At 36.7% G+C, this 27,017-nt stretch overlaps 1 protein-coding gene across 5 annotated transcripts; it reads right to left on the bottom strand.

Moving 5' to 3' along the window:
* Positions 1-26,680, bottom strand: LOC120075567 (histone-lysine N-methyltransferase ASHH2). Of its 5 annotated transcripts, none has more exons than XM_039029073.1 (19): positions 26,370-26,677; positions 23,146-26,242; positions 22,819-23,020; positions 21,718-21,887; positions 21,487-21,575; positions 19,666-19,797; positions 19,451-19,567; positions 18,509-18,601; positions 15,737-15,814; positions 10,609-10,665; positions 9,217-9,705; positions 8,841-9,081; positions 8,705-8,760; positions 7,905-7,984; positions 7,721-7,803; positions 7,497-7,576; positions 4,030-4,109; positions 2,095-2,140; positions 1-1,596 (listed from the first exon to the last, which is right to left on the bottom strand). In XM_039029073.1, exons 2-19 carry the CDS (start codon positions 25,988-25,990, stop codon positions 334-336), a joined length of 6,201 nt encoding a protein of 2,066 aa, XP_038885001.1. In that variant the 5' UTR covers positions 25,991-26,242; positions 26,370-26,677; the 3' UTR covers positions 1-333. The 5 variants fall into 5 exon arrangements, with proteins under 5 accessions (XP_038885001.1, XP_038884999.1, XP_038885000.1 ...); XM_039029071.1 differs by having other exon boundaries at positions 8,841-9,705; positions 23,146-25,990; positions 26,079-26,242; positions 26,370-26,676; XM_039029072.1 differs by having other exon boundaries at positions 8,841-9,705; positions 23,146-23,469; positions 23,560-26,242; positions 26,370-26,675.
* Positions 26,681-27,017: the final 337 nt, after the last annotated feature.

The raw sequence follows: 27,017 nt of genomic DNA on the forward strand, positions 1-27,017 counted from the left end.
TCGTAGGCAAACGACAGCAAGAATCAATGAAAATTTTATTTTCCCGAGATCTTTAAACATTGCGTATCACAATTTAATTTTTGTGAGAAAATGATATACAAATAAGAATGCCTACCTCTTTGAGGTGTTGATTGATGGATAAAGATCCAAAACCTCATATGCTGATGGAAGCAAAGATCAACCTCATGAATAGTACTACTAACGCTGGAGTAAGAGCACTACCATACTGAAGTTGAAGAAACTTTCCAATTGATTAATATCAAACCTAAGGAAAAGAACTGAGAATACATTGGGTTCTATTGAAATTTCAGTAGATCATGAGTTTCCTAAGACTCAACGCAGATTTTGGTTCTGCAAATGCTGATAAAATTCATCATTAGCCTTATCCAGTCTACCACTTGCTTCATCCGAGCAATATGGACTTATTTCTTCATTGGGTATATTGTCATCAACTATAGCACTCACGCCACCTCTGAAGTTCCCTTGGCATCCCCACTGATTTCTTTTCTGTAACCAAGGGGGACCATACTTTGTATTACGCCACTTTTGCTGCCTAAAATACCTTCTTCCCAAGTCATATGACGATTCTTTTGTCCGATTCGGTATCTGTTGGTTGTTTGATGAAGTGCACAAATCCGGTTGGTAATTAGTACTTGTACTAGGAGGGCTTTCTTCTGAGAAAGAAGTTCGAGAATCATGGCTGTTGACCTGCCCTTCTTGAGAGGACTGTCCAACTGCAGTACCACAGGCAGATGTAGGCGGGCCTCTCTTACCTCGGGGATATGGTGGCAGGGGTGGAAAAGGATGAAAAGGCACTCCAGGAGCAACATCCCAACACTCCAGATTCTCTGCATGGGATGTTCCACATTGCTCAATGATAGAAAATGGAATTCCATAGGACACAGGCATGCGAGAAATAAATCTTTCCTGTGGGTGTCCAACCGTGGAAAAAGCACAACCCAAATCGCAAATATTCTGTCGAGGAGGATCTAAAACTGTTGAAAAAGCACTTGAGGAAGCCACAGGGGGATTGAAAGGAGATGAAAATCCAGGAGGAATATCTTCAGGTACATTCTGCACCGCACTGTCTGCCCTAATATCTTCATCTTGCCGACAACGTACTCCAACAGAGTCAGAGAGGGAGGAGTCCTTATCATCATTGTTTACTTTGTCTATCAACATTGATGCCATTCCAACACAATTTAATTGGCTGGAATTCAATTGCTGCACTGATGTTGATTCAAGCTTCTGCTCCTTGGATCTCAGATCTAGGCTTGTGTCTGCAGGCTGATCCCATCGGCTCTTACGCTTACGGACTTTTTGTCCATTCGATGAGTGACCAGCTGTGGAAGCCACAGAACAGACCTCCACAGGATGAGCATCTGGCAAAGATGTAGGCATCGACTGCTTGACACAATCAATTGCATCCGTGGGTCTGGAATCCTGATCATGCCGATAACTGTGCGATGCTGTAAACCTACTGCAGTTTGAACCCCTGTAAACTTCCAATCTTCCATCCTCCCTCTCCGAGTAACCAAATTTTCTAGAATGTCTGGGGAACCATCTGTCCCGAAAACTTCGGGCAATTTGATGTACCTGCAGGTCCATGCTTAACTCGTCAAAACTGAACTTCGAAAGCATTTGGCCAAAGATCATAGCTACGCTAAGTCTTCCCATTTTAAAGGAAAAGGATCATGAACTATATTTGAATGTTTTTGGACATTTTATAAAGTTTATTAGTGTTCTTTAGGAAATTGTCTTGATTTGGCATACATTTTAAACAAAAATATTTTTTACCATCATCTTTGAGCATCCCGGAGGCTTTCACGTAATTACTCTGTTTTTTTATACATTGCAAATCTGAACTGTGATTGAATGCGACTTTTGCATAGATATTTCATCTGAAGATAAATGTCTTATTACCCTGTTTGTGACTTCACTCTTTAATATAGTCAAGCTATGGGAAGCCCTTTTACCCCACCAGATATATTTTTATATATAACGTTCATTTATAGTTAAAGTTCTTGTCCTCTACTACTCTTTGCACTATTGCTCTTTACAGAATAGGTCCCTAAAATAAATTGTAGATGATACCTGTTTGTCATCATGCTCTGTCAGTGACAGTAAGGACTCCCTCAAACTGCATAAAAAAGTAGTCATGTAAGGATCACTAAAATACATGCAACGCAAGGATCTACCAATTATCACTCATTGCAAAAGAAAATCATTAGCTGAAGATACAGATAAGCATGTCAAATCCTTTGACGAAAGTTGGTTCTTTTCTTTCAAAAGTAACATTCAAAAGAAAAGAATTAACACATCTGTGCATGCATAGTCTAGCAAAGCCTGTTCTTTTTTGGAGTTCATACTCACGGGTGAAGAAAAGGAACTACTTGCCAACATTAGATGTCAAGTAGTTTCAGCAACTTTGCCTTCTTATACCTCACTCCCTATCAGTTATGATCATCCCATTTTAATCTGTTTAATATTATTTTGTACAACATGCTCAATGATCTGAAAGATAAACCTTTGTTCGACCAACCTAACCAAAGGAATCACACTAAGGTTTCACTTTACTTCAAAACCACTCTCATCAGTGTGGTTGTTTTAACAATGATAAACAACACCAAGTTTCAGCAAACAAACATATTTTGTTACATCCACCTCGTTGTTTGGTTTTACAACCTAAGCAAAAAAGTTCAACTATGCATTATCTGATTCCACTAAAACTCTATGAGCCCCACCACAGGGTAGGCACTAGCAAGAGATATAATTTAAGTGTTACACTAATATGACTCCTGTGCAACTTCCAATTATCGGGATTCAAATGTATATAAATGCAACAGAACGAAAACAGTAATTCAATGACGTAGGCACGACTATTCTATGCAATGGATTCAAATGCATGTACGTGCAGGGTAAATATCCCACAATTACTTTTAGCATAGAATAACAAAGCAAAACCTAATTTCAATTTGCACATTTGACAAAAGGAAGAAAATTAAAAAAGAAAAAGTTGAGTAATCAAGGTTTTTTTTTATAAGAAACAAAAATATTATATTTAAAAAGTTGAGTAATCAAAGTAGATCTAGAAAAGACCAATAAAAAGTGGATTGGCAGTTTTTGATGGAGTTTAAAGCACATGAAAAAAGGATGGAAAATACTTGGGTGCAGACTGCACCCATCTCTTGTGCAGCCCGGCCTGCACCCAATGAGATTGTGCCACATGGAACAAATTTCTTTAAATGGCTTTTTCTAAAAAAAATTTGTGCGAGTCTCCTAAGAGCATCAACTTTTTCATTTGTCTCTATGTCAGAGGAATTCACTCAATTGATAGCTGAAAACGTCAGCCTTATATCCCAATTTCACCTAGCTGCTGCATTTTGGGCAAAAAAGATAATGAAACAGTGGATCAGATCTTCTTTAGTTGTAAGTCGGTCTCAAGTGGTGGCATTTATTGCCCAAATTCTTTGATATTCTCAATGGTGCTTTTCTAGAATGATCAATGAAAAAAAGAGACTTTTAGGTACTAACATTATAAAAGTTCTCCTTCAGAACTTTGGTTTGAAAGGAATACAATATCCCAAGACCAATTGCAGATAAACCCTTAATTGGAGAGACTGAATGGTTAAGCTTCAAAATAAAGTTTGTACCGTGCACCTTTTTGTAACTATCCTCTTAGCTACTGGTGCCAATTGGAATGGTTTTATATGAAGGCCTAAGTGACACATGAAGATTTCTTATCATCTCTTGTATACTTCATTTTTAGTATATAAAGAAAAAAGTATATGTTGTTTCTCTTCTTAAAAACGAAAAAAGAAAAGAAAATGTTTGATAAAATCTTCATGATGAACTTTCTAAACTTAAAACTATAGAAGGAAAAAGAAAACAAAATTACACTGCACCATCAAGAAGAAACTGAAGTCTACATTAGCACATCACAACAAATTTAAACTACCACATAGTTGACCGCTATCTACGTAGTGATTAGGAAATGACTGTTTGAAATTAAGCATCACAATTTCTTACCTTTCCATTCCAGGGCAAGGAGGACCTCCATTAATATGCTCTGAGGTGAGTATCTCTCTCGTCACCAAGTATTCTAGGACCTGCATAAGAGTTTGATTATTAAACCCTCTGTTTGGTGTCAAGCAATGATTTAAAAAACTGTGATTTAAAATCTGAGAAGTAATTTTAAGATAAAGAATTGTTTGGAACAAAAAATAAAAGTTTGAAATACACCTAATCAAATTTTTGTGTTTGAATGGTAAAGGAGAACAGAAAAGAAAATACAAAATTTACTAATATAGGCTTTTAATTTGATATTATACAAAATTAAAATATGACAAGGTTAGATAAATACTTTCAACTCCAAAGTCTATGAAATCCTGCACAATCTAATCATTTTATTAGTCAGGACAAGCTTTTACATAACAACTCCAGTTTGAAATCCCTCACAATGCTTTATGCAATTCGTTTGCTCTCTCTGTTTCAAAGCAGGTATCTTCCTGTTTCATATTCTCAAAAATGTTGGTTTCTGTTATTTGCTTCCTCAATCTCCCATGGGTATTTTCAGATTCTTTGAAAGGAAACTAGTTGTAGCTTCTATGTGGTAACAATTGGAATTCAAAGGCTTATTTACTTTGGGTTAACGTGGTCAAAGCCATCGTTTTTGGGCTTGGAATGGAAAGAAATCAACTCATTTTTCCGAATTCTATCCTCTCACCTTATGATAGATTAATTTGGCTTCACTAGGAAGATATCTCCAGAGATTTCCATTGATTTTGGTATGGATGGCCCCTCACATGTGCCATTGTGGGTTTCAAGGAAGAAGCTGATACTTGGTTTCAGTACTTTATGGGTTTCAAGGAAGACGCTGATACTTGGCTTCAGCCTTAACAACTCTCTCTGATTTTCTTGGCAAAATCGTTCAACATATTGAAATGTCAGTCAAGGTACTGAACATAACAACAGCATATAGGATAATCTTTACCCCAAAAAATCAAAATTTCTTATGAGACCTTCATGTCTATCAAAAGAGCTTCATTTTGGTCTTCTTGGTCTGAGAAACAACCTCAACGAATCCACAAATTCCTTCAACATTTTCTTAAATTTGGTTCTTTCACAGCTCTGTACTGGCATAAATCTTTGTATCCATTCATTACAGTGTCACTACTTTTACTACTAGGTGGAGATATTCTTTGTAATCCACTTGGGGTGGTTGAGAGGCTACTTTGCTCCCTACTTTATATTTCATTTTATTTATGAATCATTATTTCTCCTTCCTTTTCTTTTTTGTTTTTATTTTGTGGTTTTTTTTTTTTTTTGGTTTTGATAAGAAACAAAAGAATATATTCAAAGAGGAGTAAAAGAGAACCGCCTAAGGGCGGGGGATGAGATGACCACCCCCCCCTCCCCCCACCAAAACACTAATGTATAAGAGCCTTCCAATTGTTGAAAATCGTGGAGAGGCTAAAATCACCAAATTTGTGTATTGGTGCGCCACCAAGAAGCTGTATGTTGAACAACAGTCCAAAAAGAATCATTATTTCTCCTTCCTTTTCATTCTTTAAATAGGAAACAATTTCATTGAATAAACAAATGAAATATACAAAAGGAAGAGCCCACCCAAAGGGATTACAAAAGACTTCCCCAATTGGATAAAATAGAGTTTAAACCATAATTGCTAAAAGGTAGAACACTTATATATCCATAAAGAGCCGTGAAAAGAGATGAATCGATCACTTTCTTCAAAATCTTTCTTTGCTTGAAAGATTTTCTTAAGTTCCTTCCATTCCAAATCCAGACCATCCAAAATCCAAATTGTAGCTCAAACAAAATGTTGCCATTATTTCTCCTTAAACAATAAATAACAAATAAAGAAAGAAAAGAAAAGAAAAGAGTGGAAGCCCAACCAACACCCTAAAGATTCCTCTTCCTTTCCAACCAAATATTGTAAATAATGTAAAAAAATACAAGCAGGCTAGTGCTACAAAAACTTCCTCCACGGCAAAATGAACAGCGAAAAAGTATGGCCACAAGACCAAGTTTGATAATCGATGATAATTAAAAGCTCCTCAATCCCCTCCCTCTGTTTATAACAAATGCCCTAACTCCGTAGCTAATTACCTATATGTCCTAATACCATACTAATATCCCTAACTAGGGCTCTTACACATTGCACATTGCACCCTTACACATTGCAGTTCCATCTCTCTTACAAAAAACCACAGCTTCAAAAACTTCAATGATCAAAAACTAAGTGATGTAAGAACATACCATGTTCTTTAAGATTAGTCCAAGCTGTAATCTTGTTTAGTTTCTGTTTATTCTTTATTTTCTGTTTTCTAACTGGTTAACTGTTCAACCAGTTCCCTCTTGAGTTAGCCAGGCTGGCTGGTTTCCTATATAAGGGGCCTCCATTTGTATCATTTGCATCAATTAATAAAAGCTTGAGGTATTATTTTTACTTGTGTGCATCACTAAGAGCATCATCAAGAAGCTGTAAATGGTTAATTTTGACCACTTTATACCTATGCCACGACCTATGAGGGCATTGGATAGTATATCCTTTTCAAGCAAATCCACCAATCCCATCAAGGACCAGATCAAAGAAAGAAAGGGAAAAAAACGAACTATCATTGCAGTTGCATAAAAGGCATGCTCCCTCCCTCCCTCAAGGATGTGCTTGCACTACGAGCATGCCTAACTAGGAAAAAGTAAAAATGACTCGTGTTTTTAAGCAATCTTGTACATGTTTAAAATATCTTATCTTTCCTTCAGAAGAAACAAAAGTCCTAATATGCTACACAGTAACATATCAAATAAATAAGATATATTTCGCCTGAAGTAAACACCAATTATGTACATATGTTTTTGGTAGTGATAGCAAAAGGTTTATAACTATCCTTTGAATACCAAGTCTGGCAAGAGAATGAAATCTGTACCACATTTTCCTAGTCCCTCTCCCCCATACAAAGCCAAAAAGGTTGGCACTTACCACCTCAATCATTTTGAAACAAACATTTGCAGTAATTCACTTTCAATATAATTGCAAGTCAGTTTTATACTAAATATCAGTTTCTTTGCTAATTACATACTTGATCCTTGTTTATTCAAATATTCAAATGCGACTGTTCATTAGTTACATTCAGAAGACAAGAAAATGATTTTAATTTTTAAAAGAAAACAAAATTTTCATTGATATAATGAAAAGAGACTAATGCTCCAAAAACAAAGTATTGAGAAGACAAGGATTTTTTTTGGGGGGACAACCCCGAGCCTACAACATTTGTACCTAGGTAGATGACCACCATAGATTGAACCTATGACCTCTTAGCCTTTTATCAAGGCATGCCCTTGTTTACCACTAAGCCAACCCATGATGGTTTGAGAAGACAAGGAAATGATTATATATAAATATATATATATATTGAAGTGGGAAGTTTCTTCCCAAACTCTGAAAAGGAATATTGCAATTGCCATAAAAGTACTACCTTCAAAAGCTTCCGAAGAATAGGTATCTTTTTGAAGTCACTTCTATATTGCTTCATTATGTTATGCAGCATCCGCAAACCTGAGAGCAAAAGGAGGGGGGAATAAACAGTTTATGGTATTTTATAAACCAAATGAAACAGCAAGACTGGCCACAAATTATACCCCGACCACAAAAATTATATATATATATATATATAAAACAATAAACTGGGGGAAACTCTACCATTTTTGTTTATTATGTCAGTCAATACTACTCGTGACTTTGTCTTCAAAAGAGCATCAAGGATCATTGAAAGATCTCGATTGCTGTCAAAGAAAATAACAAAAAGCATTTATCATCACCTGCATTACAGAAATAACTGTTCATAATATGGAACATCAAAAACATAATAATAATCTAAGGCAACCTCTGAATTGCTTCACCGCTAGCACTTGCACCCGATGCAGCAGTCAGAAGAAGAAGCTTTAAGTACCCTTTAGGAGCATCCTGTTTTTTTTTTTTTAAAATAAGAAACGATTTCATTGATTAAATATCCGAAGATATCCAAATGTACATGAGGACCCCAAACATAGGGGGTACAAAAGAAATCCATTCATAGGGAGTGCAAAACAAGGAAAGAAAAACTATTGCTCTGTATAGCCTGTAAATCTTCACACAAAAAAAAAAAAAAAAAAAAAAAACATTGTGAATGATAATATCGATTGCAAATATCTTTAGGAGCGTCCTGTTAGAGGAAGGAAAAAGCTTTTGGGTACTCAAACACTGCAAATATCTCTGAACAAAAAATGAGCACACTGCAGCAGATGCAAATCCACTTTTTGTTGCCCTTGGGTTGGGTAAAAACATCTTTTATTTTGTTTGAAACGGAAACAGAAGTACGGAAGAATAGGCTACATAAAAATAAACCAATACTCTTTTTTCTTTTTCTTTTTCTTTTTCTTTTTCCCTTTTTTTTTTTTTTTTTTTTTTTTGGTGATAAGAAACAAATTTTCTGGATGTACGAAATTTTCAACAAAAGCGTAGGCTACATAAAAAGAAACCGATACTCTGATCCATGAAAAAAAAACATCAGAATTACATGGAGAATGAGAAGTTGATGGTAAAGCATAAAAGAGCCCACTGACCATTCATTGCCAACGGCAAATAAAACCAAAAGAATAGCAGAAAATTCAACAAGTCAACATGCGGAAAGTAATAATGACTCACTTTTCTTTTGCTAATGCCCCCTTCAGCATCCAGAAGTTCATTAAGCTTCTCCTCAACTAAAGCATTAAATACCATTAACCATTATAAGCCCATCGCAGCTATTTAAGCTAAAGCTAGTATTCCAAACATGACTAACCTGCTTCAAAACGGTTGCCTGGAGAACCTTCAATCAATCGCTTGGGCTTTACAGAGGAAATCTGGGACCTGTTAGTTATTTGAATTTTTTCTACAGAGCTAACTTTTCCTTTCTTGATGGAACCTGGTTTACGTGAAGTTTTCATCTGAGGATGCGATTTTATATACACTTGCTTATCTTCAATAGCATCCAGCTTGGACTTCTTACGACCATCAATGTCATCAACTGATAACTTTGCCTCCTGCTCAATAGAGCACGTATTTTTGTCAGAAATATTGTCCACAAGAGAGATTTCTGTCTGATCAACAAAGACAGGTTTGCTTGTCACATCTTCAGTCTGATGGGTAATATCCGGCAGTGGAGTAGGTGATGCTACCTTTGAGTCTTCGAATTCCAATGAACTGTGCAATGGTGAAATGGTAGAGGCAGAAAGGTTAAGATGCTCTTCTTTTTCTTCTGAAATCTTCGATGCAGAAAGGTTAAGAGAATCCTCTTTTTCTTCTGAAATCTTCGAGACAGAAAGCTTAAGAGTATCCACTTTTTCTTCTGAAATCTTTGATTCAATAGCAATTCTGATAGGTTGATCTCTCTTATCCCTAATCCCTTTTATATGCCCTGAGGGTTGCATTTTAGCAACATCCAACGAACTAACTGCAGTTGGCACGTTATTATTCCAACTTCTACCATCTGCACGAAGCATCACTGGCTCTGGGAACTCTTCATCTGAATCACTTTGAATAATGACCTCAGAATTGAGGGGGTCTCCACCTATATAACCTCGACATTGAAAAGAACCACAATAACATTTTTTTGCAGCAGCCCCAAATACCCTTACATAATTGTAGTCAAACGTCACCTCTTCCCCCTGAAACAGGAAAGAATTCAGCTTCAGCTAATACAATGTAAGGAAGAAAATGAAATGGGGGAAAAAGGAAGAAAATGAAAAGGTTTTTTTTTTTAATGTTGCTACCAAAAACATAGCGAAGCATCAAATATCAAGCTGTGAACAAAAAATGCAGGAATATCCAAATCAGCCAAAAAATTAGGAGAAAACATTCAAGGATAAGTTAAAGAAAATGTATCTAAGATATGAATGGAAATGTCAAGGCTGTTCAATTTCATCCACATTCATAGTGATAATTGCAGAATCATGTGAAAACAGATTCTATGAGAGACTCGACTTTCTTTATCTTTTTTTGAAAGGGAAACAAGTCTCTTCGTTAATAAAATTAAGACAGACTAATGCTCAAAGTACAAGAGAGTTATATAAAGAGCATAAAGCATAAAAAAATTATGGAATCACAAGATCCTGCTTCGGTGAATAGTGTCACCGAAACTATTTGATTACAGCTCAGCTTCAATTTACTTGTCGAAAAACAAATTGAAACAGATATGATGTATCTGATGTCAATCTTTCATCAAGACATTTTTTTCATACCAAAAAACACTGAACTACAGTCGTGGAAAGGGGAATATACTTCATATCAAGAGAGCGATATGGAAGGAATTGATAGGAAAATGGTAATATATATATATATGTGTGTGTGTGTGTGTATTATAAAATTAATTAAAAAAAGCCATCTAACAATTGCATTTCAGGAGCCCTAAACAGATGGGGGTTACAGAATTAGATTCTATCATCAAGTCAAAAGGTACTGCTGAGCTTTTAAGGAACTAAGGAAATCACACGCACAGCCCTTTTCATTGACAAAGTAAAAAGTCTACAGTAAATGAAATTGAAGGTAACAAAAGCAAACAGTAAATGTACCTTCTTAATATCCCTTAGTGCAAAGAGCCCAATGCAGATTTCTCCATTCACCATCCACTGTTCCAAAACCAAAAAGAAAAGAGAACTAAAAACTCGTAAATTCTCCAACAACTCTCAGAAACTGTTTAAGTTGCTAGTACTGCCTTTACTTGACAGGAAAGTTTTGGGAAGAAAACATCCCCATTGCTATAGAAAGTAGGAACTAACCTAGTCAACACAGTAATATTAAAAATCTTGAAACTGTTAATAACCAAGGTTGGTTAACATGTAAAGTAAATACATAAAATTGATGTAATGACCATTAGTTTTCAAATTAAATTTCTTGGATGGTTTGCTTGTCGTCTAGCCAGTTTTGGCTCCTTCATGACCAAATCCTCTCCCAAGATCTCGCCAAGGGCACAACTCCTTTTTTGTTTATTTTCTTTTTCTTTTGATAAGAAACAAAACTTTCTTATAGAAGGAACGATTTCGTCGATAAATGAAATAAGGGGGGAAAACCTCCAAACACCTTATTGATGGGTTACAAGAAGGAAGTCCAATTGGAAATGAAAAAAGATAAGCTATAAAGTGCAAAAGGGTGTTAATTTTTACACCAAAAGAAAGCAGTAGAAAGAACTCTATCATAAAGCGTTCAACAGAAGAGGATGCAATGCAGTCATTTCGTTTCCTCGAAGATGCCAGAAGAATGCATGGACAAGAACCAACCAAAGAGTCTTCCTCAAACCATAGAATGGGTGTCCAACCAAAACAGAAGGAGAACATAGATAGAAATAGGAAATGGCGACCAATCGAAAGCTTCCAAAAGAGTAAACCAAAACTGAGATGCTGCATAAAAAGATGACCAGGAGATTTGAACATGGGTCAAAGGGAGACTAGGAGACACATTCACCATTAGGCTAGCTAAAGTCATTAAAGATGATCAGGAGATTGAACATTTGAATTGCACATAACACGCATAAGAAGGAGTTCTTCGTGGTAATCGGTCTGTTCTTCGTGGTAATCGGTCTGTTCTTCGTGGTAATCAATCAGAGTTGAAGATTTGAATTGTGCCACACACACTCACACACAAAACAGCTTTCATGAAAAGTGTATTCTTTCAGCTTTAATTAAAGTTGTTGGGCAATCAAAATAAATACTCATGAAAAGTTGCAGGCTTCAGTTCATGGCTCTCGATCTACGGCCTAATGGCCATTGCATATGTAAATCTTTTGAGGAAATGGTAGAACAAATATTTCACCAGATGTCCTTTCACTACTTACCAGAATATGGCATTCCCTATGACCGTAGAACATTGCCCTATGACCACCTCTGGTTGATTCCGACAGGCCACCTTCTAGAGTGTAAAGATATAGTTCTCCCACTCAACACAGTTAGTGTATTTTGCAAGAAATATTGATCGATAGGAAACTATTCCAGAATAATGAAAGGGGTGCTTCACTTTGCTAAAGTATATTGTTTATGTTTCCTCTGCTTATTAGACATAAGACTCACACAGTTCTGTCTGTAACTATGTTTTGGCTTGCATCAATTAGTTTAAATTATCAAATGCAATTATCATATTCAAGAAAACAATAACGAATATCTCTAACAAGAAAACCCCTCCAAAGAATTGCAGACTCAATAACAAATCTCTCTTCTCCCTGGACTTACAGAAAAATTCCAGAAGCACCAAAACATCCGTTGCCTCCCTACCTGGCAAGGGATGACAAAGCCAAGACAAAGCCAAGACAATTCAAGATTGAACCCTATCCCTCGTGTAATTCTCTATAAATAGACTCCCCCCTCTCTTCTATTAGGCAGATTTTGATGAATTGAAGTTTCCTCTTTGGATTTTACATTAATTGGTATCAGAGCATCCTACGTGATAGGGCCTGATGGTGAAAGGCAACACTTCCCCCTCCTCATCAGATGCGGAAGAACCAACACCCCTGCGATCACTCAACAGAAGACTCAGCAAGTCGAGTAATCCATAGAGCTCCTCAATGAAAAAATTGTAGCAATGCAGGCGTCCATGGTAGATATGCACAAGATTATGGAACAATTGACAAGAGAGGTCAAGAAAGTCTCAAACGGCAAGGGTGAAACAGAGGAAGCAAAAACGGGTAATCAAGAAATTCAAGACCAACCAAAATTGCTTCCAATAGTCGAGTGTGCAACAAGAAGGAAGATTACACATCTTGAATAAAAAAAATTGGGTTTTCTGACGAAATCACCAGCAAGGAAGAAAAGGTCTGAATCGGAAATTTGACATCAAAAATTGAAAGGATCGATTCAAACATTCTGACGAATAAGGAAGAAGACGAACGTGTGGTTGGACAGAAAGTTCCGATAAAGAGAGAAGGAGAAAGAAACCTCGTGGTTGACGGAGAAAATTGTTAGAATCTCGTTTGCAGACCATTTGCAGTCGTCGGCAAGATCCATGACCCACTCACAAACGTTCTCGAGGAAGAAGAAGATGTAAGAGATGAGCAATTTCGCGAAACAATCACCCTAATTCCTAACATTCTAACGAAGAAGAAAGAAGAAGGAGAACCCGTGAATGAAGAAGAAAATCGTTGGAAGATCCTTCGCAAACCATCTGCAACCTTCGACAAAGAAGACGAAGAAGACAAAGCAGCGGCACGATCTCGTGACGAACATTTTCACAAAATTCTTTTTCGATTTTTTCCTTCTGACCCGACCCAAAAGACAACCTTGGACCCAACCCGATTTGAGTAAGCCCACCAACCATTTTCTTTTCCCCTACCCGACAAAGAAGACCCAACTCGTTTTGGTGCCAAATAGTAAAGAGCATTCATGGTAGAAGCAAGTTCAGTTGGCACACGGCTGGTAAGGCAAGTGTTAGCCTACGTAGCCCATGGATTATCATTTCAAGATCTTGTTTGAAAATTAAACCTTGATTGTGTTCAAGCTTACTAATGGTTGTAGAATTGCATTTTGGCTTGATCCATGGATTTCATTTCAAGATCTTGTTTGAAAGTTGAAGCCTTGATTGTGTTCAAGCTTGCCAATGGTTGTAGATTTGCATTTTGGCTTGATCCATATTCCATGGATCGATAAAACACCTCTAAATATCTCCTTCCCAAGCTTATTCAGAATTGCTCTCAACCCAAATGGTTCAGTGTCGGATCATTGAGATACCTCCTCTTCCTCATGGTCCATTTTCTTTCAAAGATTAGGAAGAGATAATCGAATTTCAGAATCTCTTGGCCTCATTTCAGAAAGAAAAAAAAAAAAAAAGAAAAGAAAAAAAGAAGTAGCGGCATGTCCAGATAGGTGGTTATGGTCTCTTGAAGCAACGGTGCTTTCTCGGTCAAATCTCTTGTCACTCATTTATCATTGGCCTCCCCTTTAGATAAAGGGTTGAAGAAAGCTCTTTGGAAATCCAGAAGTTCCCTACGAGTGAATATTACGGTTTGAATCATGCTATTTGGGTCTTTAAACTGTTCGTCAGTCATGCAAAGGAAACTCCCTTCTCATTGTCTATCTCCATCTATTTGTACTCTATGTATGGCTGACAAGGAGGACCTTCAGCACCTGTTTTTTGACTGCTGTTATGCTAAAAAGTGTTGCCTTGTTCATTTGATTTATTTAACTTAAGTTAGGTCTTCGGCAAAGTATTTTGTGAAAATGTTCTGCAGATTCTGGTTGGACCAAGGATGAAATCAGATGCCAAGTTACTTTGGAATAATGCGGTCAAAGCTTGGCTTGCTGAAATTTGGTTCAAGAGAAACCAAAGAGTTTTCCATGACAAATCAATGCCTTGGTTGGATAGATCCATAGATAGCTCGAATCGATGCCTCTTCTCGATGTACACTTTCCAGCGCATTTGCTGATTTCTCCAACCAAGATCTAAGCTTAAATTGGAGGGCGTTCATATTTCCAGCTTATTAGCTATTGTCGTCTAGTTGATCTTATTTCATTTCCCATTGTATTGGTACTTGTTTAGTAGTCTGCTCTATTTGCACCATGTGTTTTGTCCTAGTTGTACACGAGAGTTTGTACGTTTGGGCTTGGATTGTTTGCTTTATCTTGGTATTATTATGGTACGTTTGGGCTTGGATTGTACGAGGGCAAGGGTGAGAGTAAGAGAGCGAGACCGTGAAAGAGGGAGAGGAGAGGGAACTATGAGAGAAAAAGGAGCGAGAGAGCTAGAGTGCAAGAGCGAGAGAGAGAGAGTGAGAAAGCCCATTCCGTGTGTGCAAAGTTCCTTTTTTTGGTAATTTCAATCAAAGGGGTCAAAAAACCCTCATATTCAGAAAAGTGGGGCAAATCTCCTCCCCCCCCCCCCCCCCCAAAAAAATTGGTGGTCATCCAATGCCCAATGAACCCTCCTAAATGTGTCTTCCATCCTACAACCGAAAGACCACTCAAAAGGATGAGGATCATACTTGCCCAATAATAAATCTATGGCACGGAGCCTAGAAATGCCATAATCACTAAACCAACAGAATTTCATTGTGCAATCTTAGATTACCTATTATATCCAAACCACCAAATTCCGTAATCTTTCATGAACTTCTCTATAATATTGATAACCAACACAAAGATCTTAAATAACAAAAGCAAGTCAGAATTTTGCTCAAGATTGATGGTCCACCTACCTCAAAAAGGAAGGCCTAGATAAGAAGAAAAACTACCACACTACAACCCACACTTGAGGCCCAATTACCTTCTCTATGAAACAATCTACATAATCATAAGCCTCTTCAAAATCAATTGATAAAATAACATCTTCATGTTTACTTCTATAAAGAAACTAAATCTTCATGTTTACTTTTATGAAGAAACTAACATAAAAATAACATCTTCATGTTTACCACTCCTATGATCCTCCATCACCTAATTAGCTATAAGAACTTGGTCTAGAATGTGCCTCTTGCCATTAAAAAACCCATTGACACTTGGTAATCAGACTACAGAACTCTTTCCTCAACCTATGGGCCAAAACCTTAGGATCACATCGGGCAATGCAATAATATGACACTGCTGCATAGAAGCCTTTCATTCCAGGGTGAAAATACTTATTTAAAACACACGCACACACAACACCAAGAAAATTAACAGTATGCTACAATTTTTTATTATAAGAACAATATGCAACAATGCTTAGTGATAGGGTATAAACCTTCTCTGTGCGGCAATTTGGATCACAACTGTGGTTAATGAAACGCCCCAAATTTCCCTTTCTGCATGCATCTATGACCTGCAAGACACATACAGACAAATTACAGACTTTAAATAACTTTCACCAAAGGGGAAATGAAAAAAATGACGTAATTAAGAGGAGTGGTCCTCATATTAGTTCCTCATCAGTAGTCTAGGATAGTATGGAATTTCTTAAACCTCAAGCTATAAATCCTTTACACAAAAAAATGTTACTTCTAACAGGATACAATAGGAATGAAAATCATTCTGACTTCGCAGTAATTTGACAATTATATTCTTAAAGCATTACTTCAAAGATGTTCAGATGAAGGAGAAAATATATTCCGTCCATATGTTCCTTTTTCATTTGTTTCTTTTCCAAAGGGGTGGGAAAGAAAACAAACAAGTAAGAATCTAAAACATTACAAGGGGCCAAAAGATAAATAAAGCTCTTTTTAATTCAATACCAGATTTCGCTTGAGAAAAATTGAAAGAACATAGACAGGCATACTGCATACAAAAAAGACAGCCCATTGAAGAAGGCTAACCCAGCCTATATTAAAAATAAAAGGCCTCCAATCAAAGATAATAACACCACGAGAATAATTACAAAAGTCCTTTTTTTAATAGAATCAACAACTTTCATTGAGAAAGAATGAAAGAATACAAGGGCATATAAAAAAACCAAGCCCACAAAAGCAACCCCTTAAAGGAAGGGCTTCCAACTAAGTAGAATGTTACCTAAAGAGTAATTACAAAAAAACTTCAAAACCGAAGCCCAAAACAAAACATGAAACCTCACAAAGGACCTAACCTCACCATGGTCCATATCGAAACCTCTAAACACCCTATTGTTTCTCTCCCCTCCAAATGTCCCACGATATATAGCACCCACCACAGCAAGCCACAACAGATGGCCTTTCTCTCTGAAAGGAAAATGGAGGAGGAACTTCCTTATCGCATGAATATCCCTCTGGCCAACAATCTGAATGTCAAACTCCTGCATGAATCAACTCCACACAAACCTCACAAATTGGCAACCCAAAGAAGGTGATCCAAATTTGCCTCTGCCTTCCAACAAAGTATACAGCAAAAAGGACCCATTAAAAGAACCATCTTCCTAGCAAGCCTATCCAAAGTGTTCACATGACCAAGTAAAACCTGTCAAATAAAGAACTTGATTTTCTTTGGTATCTTAATCCTCCAGACCACATCAAAGACCGATTCCCTCCAGAAAGATTTACAAGTAAAGCCCTAAGAAGGATTAGGCTTTCAGACACGAACATCCCTTCTCTCCTCCCTAAAATTGCACCCTTCCAAGGAAGAAAAAAGAGAGGCAACATCTCTCGTCTCCCTAATGGATAAACGACAATGGAAACGGAAAGAAAAAGAAATAGAGTTCCCTAACCAAACCAACGAGTCAAAGACCAATCAATTTTTAAAAGTGACAGATGATAAAGATGGAAACATATAACAGAGGGAGCTATCACTAACCCACTAATCTCCCAAAAATACGGAAACTCAAACACAATATCTTTTCAAGGATTCTGGTTTGTGCCTTTAACCCCTTTTGCCACCCAATCAAAGGGATGATTACCGTGCTTACTCACAATGATCTTGTTCCACACGGATTCAGGCTCAAGGGCAAAACGCCAATGCCACTTAGCCAACAAAGTTTTGTTACAAAGCCTTAAATTACCAATCTCCAACTCACCCTGGTTCACAAGGTGCCCCAAGGCACCCAACTAACCAACTGAGATGCCTTTCTTTCATCCACTCCTTGGAGACCGAACATTATGCCTGATGTTAATCTACATCTCCTCACTGGATCTTTTGGAGCCCCTAAAGATTCCATTGCTCCTCCCTAGTCAAAGACCCCAAAAAATAGAAAAAAAGAAATAATTGACGTGCTGAAAAATGCTTGAGATCCTCCTCAACGATAAATCTAAGTCTAATCAAACAACTGGAAAGCTATCTCAAACGGAGCGAGCAAACTGGCAACTCCAACTATGGTTTTTTAAAAAAGAAGGAAACAAGTATATACATACATACATACATATATATACACACACGTATGCGAGTATCGACCAATTGTGGTATTTTTAAGCTCTAAATAATTATGCATGTGACACTAATGTATCATCTCATGCATCTAAAGAAAAACCTTCGTCATTAGAGTACAGATCCCTCTAAGGAAAGAGAGAAGCTCCTTTCTCAAAATTTAAAAAAAAAAAAAAAAAACACTACACGACACCCACATGATACCATAAGGATACTTGCATTAGATTGAAGGAATCTACCATAATAAGTTATAAAACATTATAGTAGTTAAATATGAAATGTTATATACATTTCAGTCTTAAGAGTAGATAGGATCATTATTTTTCTTGAAAATGACACGAAACTTTTTATTAGAAAAATGAAAAGAGACTAATCCTCAATGATATAAGGAGAAACTAAAAGAACTAAACAAAGAAGTATAAGCATTAAGCAACAACATAGAGGCATAAACCAAACTAAAGTTTTGTAATAAAGCATAAGCAACAACATAAAATCAAATTGCAAAGGGGATAAGCAGCAGTATACCGAAATGAATTACTTTACTACAAAGAATTCCCACATTCTATAACTCACAACTTAATGATCAAGATGAGGTACCACAATAACAAGGTGACAGCCTAGCCACAAAAAGAAAGTTGTGTCGAGAACACAATTGAATTAAGAACACTAGCAAAGAAAATGAAGATCCAACCTCACTGCCATTTAGTGTCATGAAGTAAAAATGTCGATGACCATTCAATGCATATTCCTTTTGGCGTGCCTCATAAGCATGCATGTCGAGGACCTGTGTAGACAGAATAATAGAAATAAAAAATATATATTATTTTGGATAAGAAACAATTTCGTTAATGAATGAAATATTCAAAGAGATACAAAAGGGGCCCATACAGAGGTTACAAAATGGTTTTCCAATTAGATACAAGGAAATTTTTTATGAAAGTATTGAAGGGTTGAATATTTTTACACCAAAAAAAAAAAACATAAATAACAATGATTTGAGAACTGCTTCTGGTGATCGTTTCTTTCCTTTAAAAATCATCGAGTTCCTCTAAATAAAAAAATAAAAATGACATAAAATCATGAAAATTCAAACACATCAAAATATTTGTGTGTACCATTTCATTAATGAGATGAAATTCCAAAAAGGGGAAAGTCAACCCCCATACAGAAGGAGGTTGTAGATAACATCTCTAGTTGGACAAAAGAAAATTCATACTATCCTATCCCAAAATAATAATAATAAATAAATAAATAATAAATCATACTAACAAAGGACTTGGAAATCTACACGCATTCTAACAACTGACATGCTACCCTTCCATTGTTATGTTTATATCACCCGTCATGAAGTCATAAAGAATCTTATGCAAATGCAACCTAGAGCTTCACATAATCATGGACATATTCACACGGTTGCACAATTTTTTAGCCGAAAGAATGAAGTAGAAAAGGAGATTACATTATTGGTCCCACAAATATAATAGTTTCTTACCAACACATACAATCAACACAATAGATAAATCAAACAAAGAAAGAAATATATATGCAACTTTCAGGGGACATGAAAATTAACCAAAGATCGTGACAGATTGTGCTATAGGATACGTCTTCAACCATGGAAAATACTTCTTACCTCTCCAACATACTCAATGAGAAATTGTCCTTTTGATATATCCTCAAGCAACTGTAGCCCATAACCTTTCTTTCCACACCGCAACCACTGTAATTTAGCATACTTGCGCTTTTGGAACTGAAACCACATATTCAAAAATTAAATACACCCTTTCATTAGGACGTGATTTACTTTACCAAAAAGATGGATCAAACTCTACGAAAAAGTTGTAATACCTGTTGATTAGAACAAAGGTCCCCACATGGACATGTACCTCGAACACATTCAATATTGAGCATTCGGTTCAAACATTCATCTCCACAACCTAACCGGCCATCCAAAGCTGGTTTGCAATGACAAACCATTATCTGTTTAAGATTTATTAACATACAAAATCAGGACAATACAACATTTGCCTAAATGTATTCAATCTTGTAGCCTAATTGGCCACTGAAACTCTGAAACGTGGCTACCAACACCGACAAATCATTCTAAGATGAAGTACTATAAAATATACAAAATAGAGAAAAAGAAATTTGCCTACAAGCTACTGATTCTAACCATTGGTTATATGAGCCAAAAAAAAATACAAGAAAGCTAACAAAATTATTCTTTATCCCAGCAAAAGGGAAGATTGCTATTTTTGTTCCCATCCTATAAGAAAATAAAAGAATAATTAAGAAATCAACAATAGGACTAACTGATGAAGCAGCATCAGCAACAAAACTTTACAAGAATAGAATGACCATGATTCAGGGGCATTAGAACACCAATTCCATCCACTGTGTACTTGCCACTAATTTAAGCTTTGTTGAATATATCTTGTGCATTCGTCCATATGCGTTCCTTTACACATATTACTTCCACCAGCATAGCTTTCAGTTACAAAGTTTCCATTTTCATTTCTGAACTTTTTCACATCAACTTCGTGAAGCATGCTGTAGGCTGTCTTATCAAATATATATGTACACATGCACACACACAGTAGATTGCCCAGCCTTATTAAATCTAGATGCATTGCAGTGACAAGTTCCATTTTCAGATATTTTCCCTACTAGAGAACATATTACATGGATTCTCTACTAAGTAGAAATTACATTTTTTTACGAGAAATGAAACTTCAAATAAAAAATATGTACTACAAGATACAAAGGCACATATGGAATAAAAAGCTGTACAAAAGCAATAGAAAACAAAAGAAACCCTCAACCAACTTCATGAATCTTTTCTCTGCTCATTGGTCCATGGAATAATCAACCAAAAACAAATTCAGAAGAAAATTCTTCACTTCTCCCTCTCCCGCTGGTGCAGGCAGCCCTTGTGTACCAGGAATTTGTAGAGCAAAATCAGCCTTTTATTCTCCGTGGTACCAGTTCAATCTTGGATGGAGGTTCTTAATAACTGTTGTATGTACTATAGTGCTATCCAGATAAGACTTGCGATCTTCGGCAGTAGAGTTTTGCTCACCCACGGTGTTTGGGTAAGGGGAAGATTTGTTGGACAATCTAATGCTTGCAAGGACCTACGGAAGGGATAGAAAGAAATAGGAGATTCCCGAGGAGGTTTGTAGGGACTTTCTGGAACAAAAATTACTTCTTTCCTAGCTTCAAAATCAAGTTGCCGATGAAAGGACTTCTGTACTCCTTTTTTCATTGAAACTAATTGAAGGGTTTTCCCCAATTGGAAGAATTGTATGAGATAACTTAGTAGAAACAACCCACACTCTCTTCCGAAAAAAACACATAATTATATGCCAAAAGGCTAGGTGTCTAACCCTAGCCAAAGCAGCATAGCTAAAAAGAACACTCAGGAAAATCAAGAACCTGAGAACACAACATAAATTTCCATTATTAAAGGCATAACGATATGAAAATCGCCCAAACCTCACAGCACACTTCTCATATGTTCTTCCACTTCTCACTTCCAAGTTTCTCAATCCCAACTAATACACTTGATCAGTTTTGACCACACAAGTTAAACCTACTTTGAACTTTAGGGACACATGATTAAAATATTGATAATCACCAATCAAAAAAACATCATGTAGAAAAATGCACCTCATCAATAGTCTGAGTTTTACGGCTGCGGTGCAAAAACTGATTGCTGCTAATGGAAGCAAATTTGTTCTCTTGAGGAACAGCAGTCACTGAAAACAAGTACAGGAGTCACATTTCGACTATCAGAAATGCAGGATTGTGGGACAACAGTAACTACTACTATTATCATTATTATTATTGCATGCACTCGCTAAGGAAAATTGTAATTTAATCCTGAACTTCATAGTCTACCTGTTGTTGGATGAAAACTCTCCAATTCCCTGTAAGTTAGCCGTTTATTGGAAGCATTTTCTTCCCCAGATTCATCTGATATTTCCAACTCTGCATTAATCTCTGCATTTGACTTCTCTTGCGGGATTGAACAATGAGCAAAAGCTTTATCCACATTGTCCTTACAAGTCCTTCAATGACAAACGACTATAAATTAAAAATAATGGTAATGATAAATCAAAAAATGATTAGATAATTAAAAAATCCTTGTAGTGTTTATATATGGAATTTACTAAAAATAAATAAAATAAAATAAAATCCTTGTAGAATATTAGTTATAGAAAAGGAAAATCAAGTGCATGAAAAACAAACAGCTTTGGTGAACTAAAGACTTGAGGATACCAAAAAATAACTATTTCAAGTGCACTAATTTGTAAAATGCATATTTAAAAATTATGAACAAGATACATTCCCGTCAATAAAATATTATCATGACATGATGGTTTATATTAAAGTTCATTCAGGAAAAAATTAGAGAACTTTCACGATATCGAGGAAAAAGGAAGAAGTGAAAAACATGGAACTCAATTTAGAACAAGATTAGAAATCCCACCAGACAGAGGTATGGTATAACTTGGTTCTTCTATCGTGAGTTCAGTAATATCCCCAAAACGGAGGAAACATGCCACTAGGTAATATACTGAACATTCTATTTCCAGGAAAAAAAATAAATGGGTACATATTTATCTCTCTTTTTGCAACAAAAAGAAAACACTAAATTAAAAAGATAGGGTAACTCAAATAGTAAGCAACCTAAACAAGACAAAAGGTTGGCATTTACCCAATTCCCAAACCAAATTTGCTTATTGAAACCCAGACTTGGTTAAATTTTTTTCAATCCCAATCTCCCCATTCCCAAGTTTGCTCCTCCGTACAAATATTATAGTAAAATGCCGACCTGTGAAGATGTTGCATGAGAATGCAATCTAATATTCTAATGCATATTGCAAGTCTATAAAGGAAAACTTTAAACAATTTGAAGAAGACTTATGAATCATGGCCGCCCTTGTATTTCTTTCCTTTTTTCTTAATGAAAGAGGAATATGAGAAATAAATGTGTACCATGTGCAACTTGCATGTCCTAAACTATCAACAAGAGAAGCTGGTATGCGTCGCCATTTATGACAATCATCGCAGAGCACCCAAGCATTGCGAGGAGGCATATACTGCTCATTTGTAGCACCCTGTACCACACTCAAATTTACTGCCACTGTGGATGCAATGATGTCATCACTTTTCTCATGCTTGTCTACAAAGCAATTTCCTAAAACATTAAAAAAAATTAGAACTATTCTAGCACAAAAGCAGTAGAACATGAATATCTCCTTGTTTAGAGAAGGAAAAGAATTGCATCACAAGAGTACTCTTAATCAATTAAAGTAAAATTACCTAATATTTGGTGACTTCCCATTTCAGTCACAACTCGGTCACATAGATCCTCTTTGATTTTACTCTTATTAAAAGACTTCCGTTGGTAAACCCTCTCTTTTGAAGCATTCTTTATTTTGTTTTTTGAGCCAGGAGCCTTCAACTTGTCCTTGCTTGTTTTAATAGACTTGGAACCTTTGGGATGTTTCTTCTTTGCAGATTGAGAAGGAAGAAATGTTTTTGAGTTCTCTGATTCAGGAAACACACTGCCAACATCTGTTCTGCAACATTCTTTATCTTTGAGAATGTTGTCTGCTTTTAAAACCTCTTCTGGAAGTTCAATCTCTGTCAACAAAGGCACTTGCTCCATAGATAACTCCTTAACAGTTAAAGCGTAGTTTAAAATATTTGCATCAGTGTAAGTAAATGTCTCACCAGAACCATGTTGATTGTCCACGTTCCGTCTTCTTCCATGCTTCTTTGATGACTTGGACCTGTTACTGCAAGCAGAAGCACCTGTGCCACCTTCCTCAGAACAACTAACTGCCTGACAGGGCTTCTCCTTCTTCCTTCCTTTCGTACTGACAGCATTTCCAGAAGCAGAAAAATCTTCTAAGGATGCCAAAACCGAGTCCTGCAAAATTTCCCGACGCATTGCTCCGACTGGAATATCTAAAATTGAATTTATCACTTCCGAATCAGGTGAAGTTCCAGGATCCGAATTCCTGGTATCACTTACCCTTTCTACAGGCTCAACCAAATGAGGGGAAACACACAGATTATCATCTGCATGTTTTGCAGATGACTTGTCTATATTAATAGTGCAACTTGAGTCATTATTAGCACATTGTTCATTCACAACAGAAGCATCAGGACATTTCTCTTCTTTATCCTGATTCCTGCTGTAGCAAAAGATCTTTTTTAAAGGCCCCTCTTCGGGCTTTTGATCATCAACACCAAGGGTAGATGGTGGAAATTCCAAATTACCTTCCCAATATGATTCATTACCATAATTGCAATTGATACCCTTGGCAGACAATGATGAATCAACAATTTCGGGAACCACAATGTTCAGAAAATTATGACCCACATTCTTCCCTAATTTAACCTTCAGACGAATACGGTTGGTTGAAGTTGAAGTAGCACATTTTCCTTGGGTCCCTTTTCTTGATCTATGTGAACTTTCCTTTGGTTTTTTCTTATTCCGCTTGATACCTCCTTGATTACTTTTAGATTTATCATTTCCTTGCTTCTGACTTTGATTTATCAGAACATCATCAATTTCTTCAAATGACTGAATAATATAGCCCAGTGATCCCCAGGGTGAGGGACGAGCAGGCCTAGATAAAGAGCTTCTCCTCCTTCTTGCAGTATCAAAAATCAGTGGCTCTGGCACTTTCTTTTTGCTTTTCCTGGATGCCCTTTTTGTCACAGCTTTTTGGTTTGATGTTCTCCTTTGGCCACTCCTCTTAGAAGACGTGATAACTGTTTCAGGACATTTAACTTCAGAAACACAGCCAACTTTCTCTATGTCATTATGGTCTTGATCACCGACACTACATGAATTAACAGAACTAATATCCTTTATTGGAAAATCTGCACCATTCAACATCCCATAAAATTCATCTTTTTCAGAATTAGGGGGCTGAGAAAGCAAGGGTGATGCAAGTAGTTCAACACAGTTGTGGTTCACTTGAATAGTACCTTCCTCCAGATTGCGGTCATTTTCAATCCCAGGAACAATATGTTGTCCACCATCACTATTATTATTAGTCAAGACATCAATATCGTCTTCCACAACCTCTGTAATGTACTTGGATGAATTATTGTCACGCTTTTCATCACACCAATCATTCTCTGAAGCATCGATGGTTAGTGGTGAACCATCAGATTGCAAGCATTCCCCAATCCTCTCACATTCTTGTGAAGGCAACATTTGCAAGCACACTTCAGGATTGCTGTTCATAGCAGCAACTTCAATAACTGTTTCTCCAGAGGTACCACTTAAGCTCTTCCCCTCCATCTGGCAAACATACTGATCAAAATTGGCAACTGATAGTTCCATATATGTTGGTAGTATTTGACCACTCTGTAAAGGGGACATCTCATTCAACACATCTGCTTCTATTTCAACTGAAGCCTCAGTTATCCTGTCTGCAGTCTCTGAAAATGAACAACCAGCACCATCATTTTCCAGCTCGTTTTGTTGTATGAAGTCACTTGGCAGTCCATCGGCAGAAGCTGAATTAGAAACAATTTCACAGACATAAGGAGATTTTAAGTTATCTGTACAAGTACCCATCCGTGCTAAAACAGGACCATTTGCTACAGTATTATCTCTTTCAACTTTTGCAGGAGCATCAATTATACAACTATTGTTATCAAGATCTTCGGGTTTAACAGAATCTACTAATGACCCATTTAAAGACATCATTTCCATGGTAGTTTTGCATCCCAAAATATCAACCAAACCATCAACGTCTTGAGATTCTTTCATATCCAAGCTCAATGTTCTATTCCCCCCGTTGCAAGCTTCTTTATCCTCGTTTAGACAGGGACCACTATCGCCAGAATCACCATCCAACCTTTTATCCATTAGCAAAGTATCTGCATGTTCGAAGCCTCTAAATGTCCCATCCTCCCCTGCAGTACCAGACTCCGATGCATTCGTGCAGACACAGGTCGTAGTCACTTCCAATCCCCTATCTGGCTCAAACATCTGACCGTCACTAGAATCAGATGGAAAGGAAGCCATCTCCTGGCGTGACTGATGCTTGGGAAGAGGTTGACTCGAACACCTAACCAGCCGAGTAACAGAGCCGCGAAACGGTTCCCCGATCACAGCCGGGTCATCACATGAACCCATCTATTTTATCGATAGCGAAAACCAATCGATACCCATAACTCAAAAATTGCATAAAGCAACAAAAATAGAAGCCTAAAACGCGACTAACCCGAAACAAGTAAAATGTGTGTATCCAATCTCCTTCAATCAAATCCCAGTTCTGCTAACTCAAACATCTACAACCGGAGAAAACAAGAATACTCTCGTCGCATTCCAAAGGAATTCTAACAGGGGCAGATAACCCACCAAAAAAAATGACACTAGCCCGACTCTCTGCAGCATTAAAACCCTAATTTCAGAATTTGTAAAGCAATGCAGAAACATCCGCGCCGGAAAACACAAAGTTCTGCCAAAAACGAAAAGAAAAGTCAGAAATAATCAAAGAAAGACGGCAAATTACCTGGTGGGAAGATGAAAATTGAGTAAACGGATGAAGTTGTGAAGTATTTCAATGGCGTCCAAATTGCTGCTCTTATGAATTCCGTTTGCAAAGAGAGCGATAAAAAGAGAAAAAAAATTAGAAAAGAAAAAGAATCGAAGAGGGATGTTTACGCCTTATAAACGTTGTTCTAAGTTCCAACTTCTAACAAGAGTTCCCGACCGAGAGAAGGAATTTGGTGTTGATTGGTAGTCGGTAGAGACCGTTTTGCCCTACACGCTCTGATCGTACGTTTTAGGGTATTTTGGTAATTTCACTTCCCCCTTCCTTTCTCCTGCTGCAAAATGGGTTCAAGTATATGAATTCTAAAGATTTGGGCCACCCAAATTTCACGTAAACAATTGTTAGGGTTCAACTCCTTTTTTTATATATAATATTCAATATTAATACTGTGATTTTGGTTCATTATCTTTTGTTTTTTAATAAATAAATAAATATATCATTTTTTATTTTTTATTAAAAAACCCATTATCATCTCTATCTATAAAAAAATAAAAAAACTTTTCAAGTTAGACAGTAATATAAATTGAATATATCAAATATGAATTTTTAGCAATGAAAAAAAACTTATCTTTCGTTGGAATATATATACACGAGGTGATGTTTGGC

This window comes from Benincasa hispida, chromosome 4, assembly GCF_009727055.1.
Source record: "Benincasa hispida cultivar B227 chromosome 4, ASM972705v1, whole genome shotgun sequence".
Lineage (NCBI taxonomy): Eukaryota > Viridiplantae > Streptophyta > Magnoliopsida > Cucurbitales > Cucurbitaceae > Benincasa > Benincasa hispida.

Bases quoted from the DNA above. Each gene is read 5' to 3' on its own strand.
- LOC120075567 (XM_039029070.1), bottom strand. From the start codon at position 25,990: ATGGGTTCATGTGATGACCCGGCTGTGATCGGGGAACCGTTTCGCGGC. The intron at 15,815-18,508 runs GTTGGATCTTCA...TGTGTCTTGCAG, and splicing joins TGACACTAAATGGCAGTGAG to GTCATAGATGCATGCAGAAA. The intron at 7,985-8,704 runs GTGAGTCATTAT...AAAAAAAAACAG, and splicing joins GGGGCATTAGCAAAAGAAAA to GATGCTCCTAAAGGGTACTT.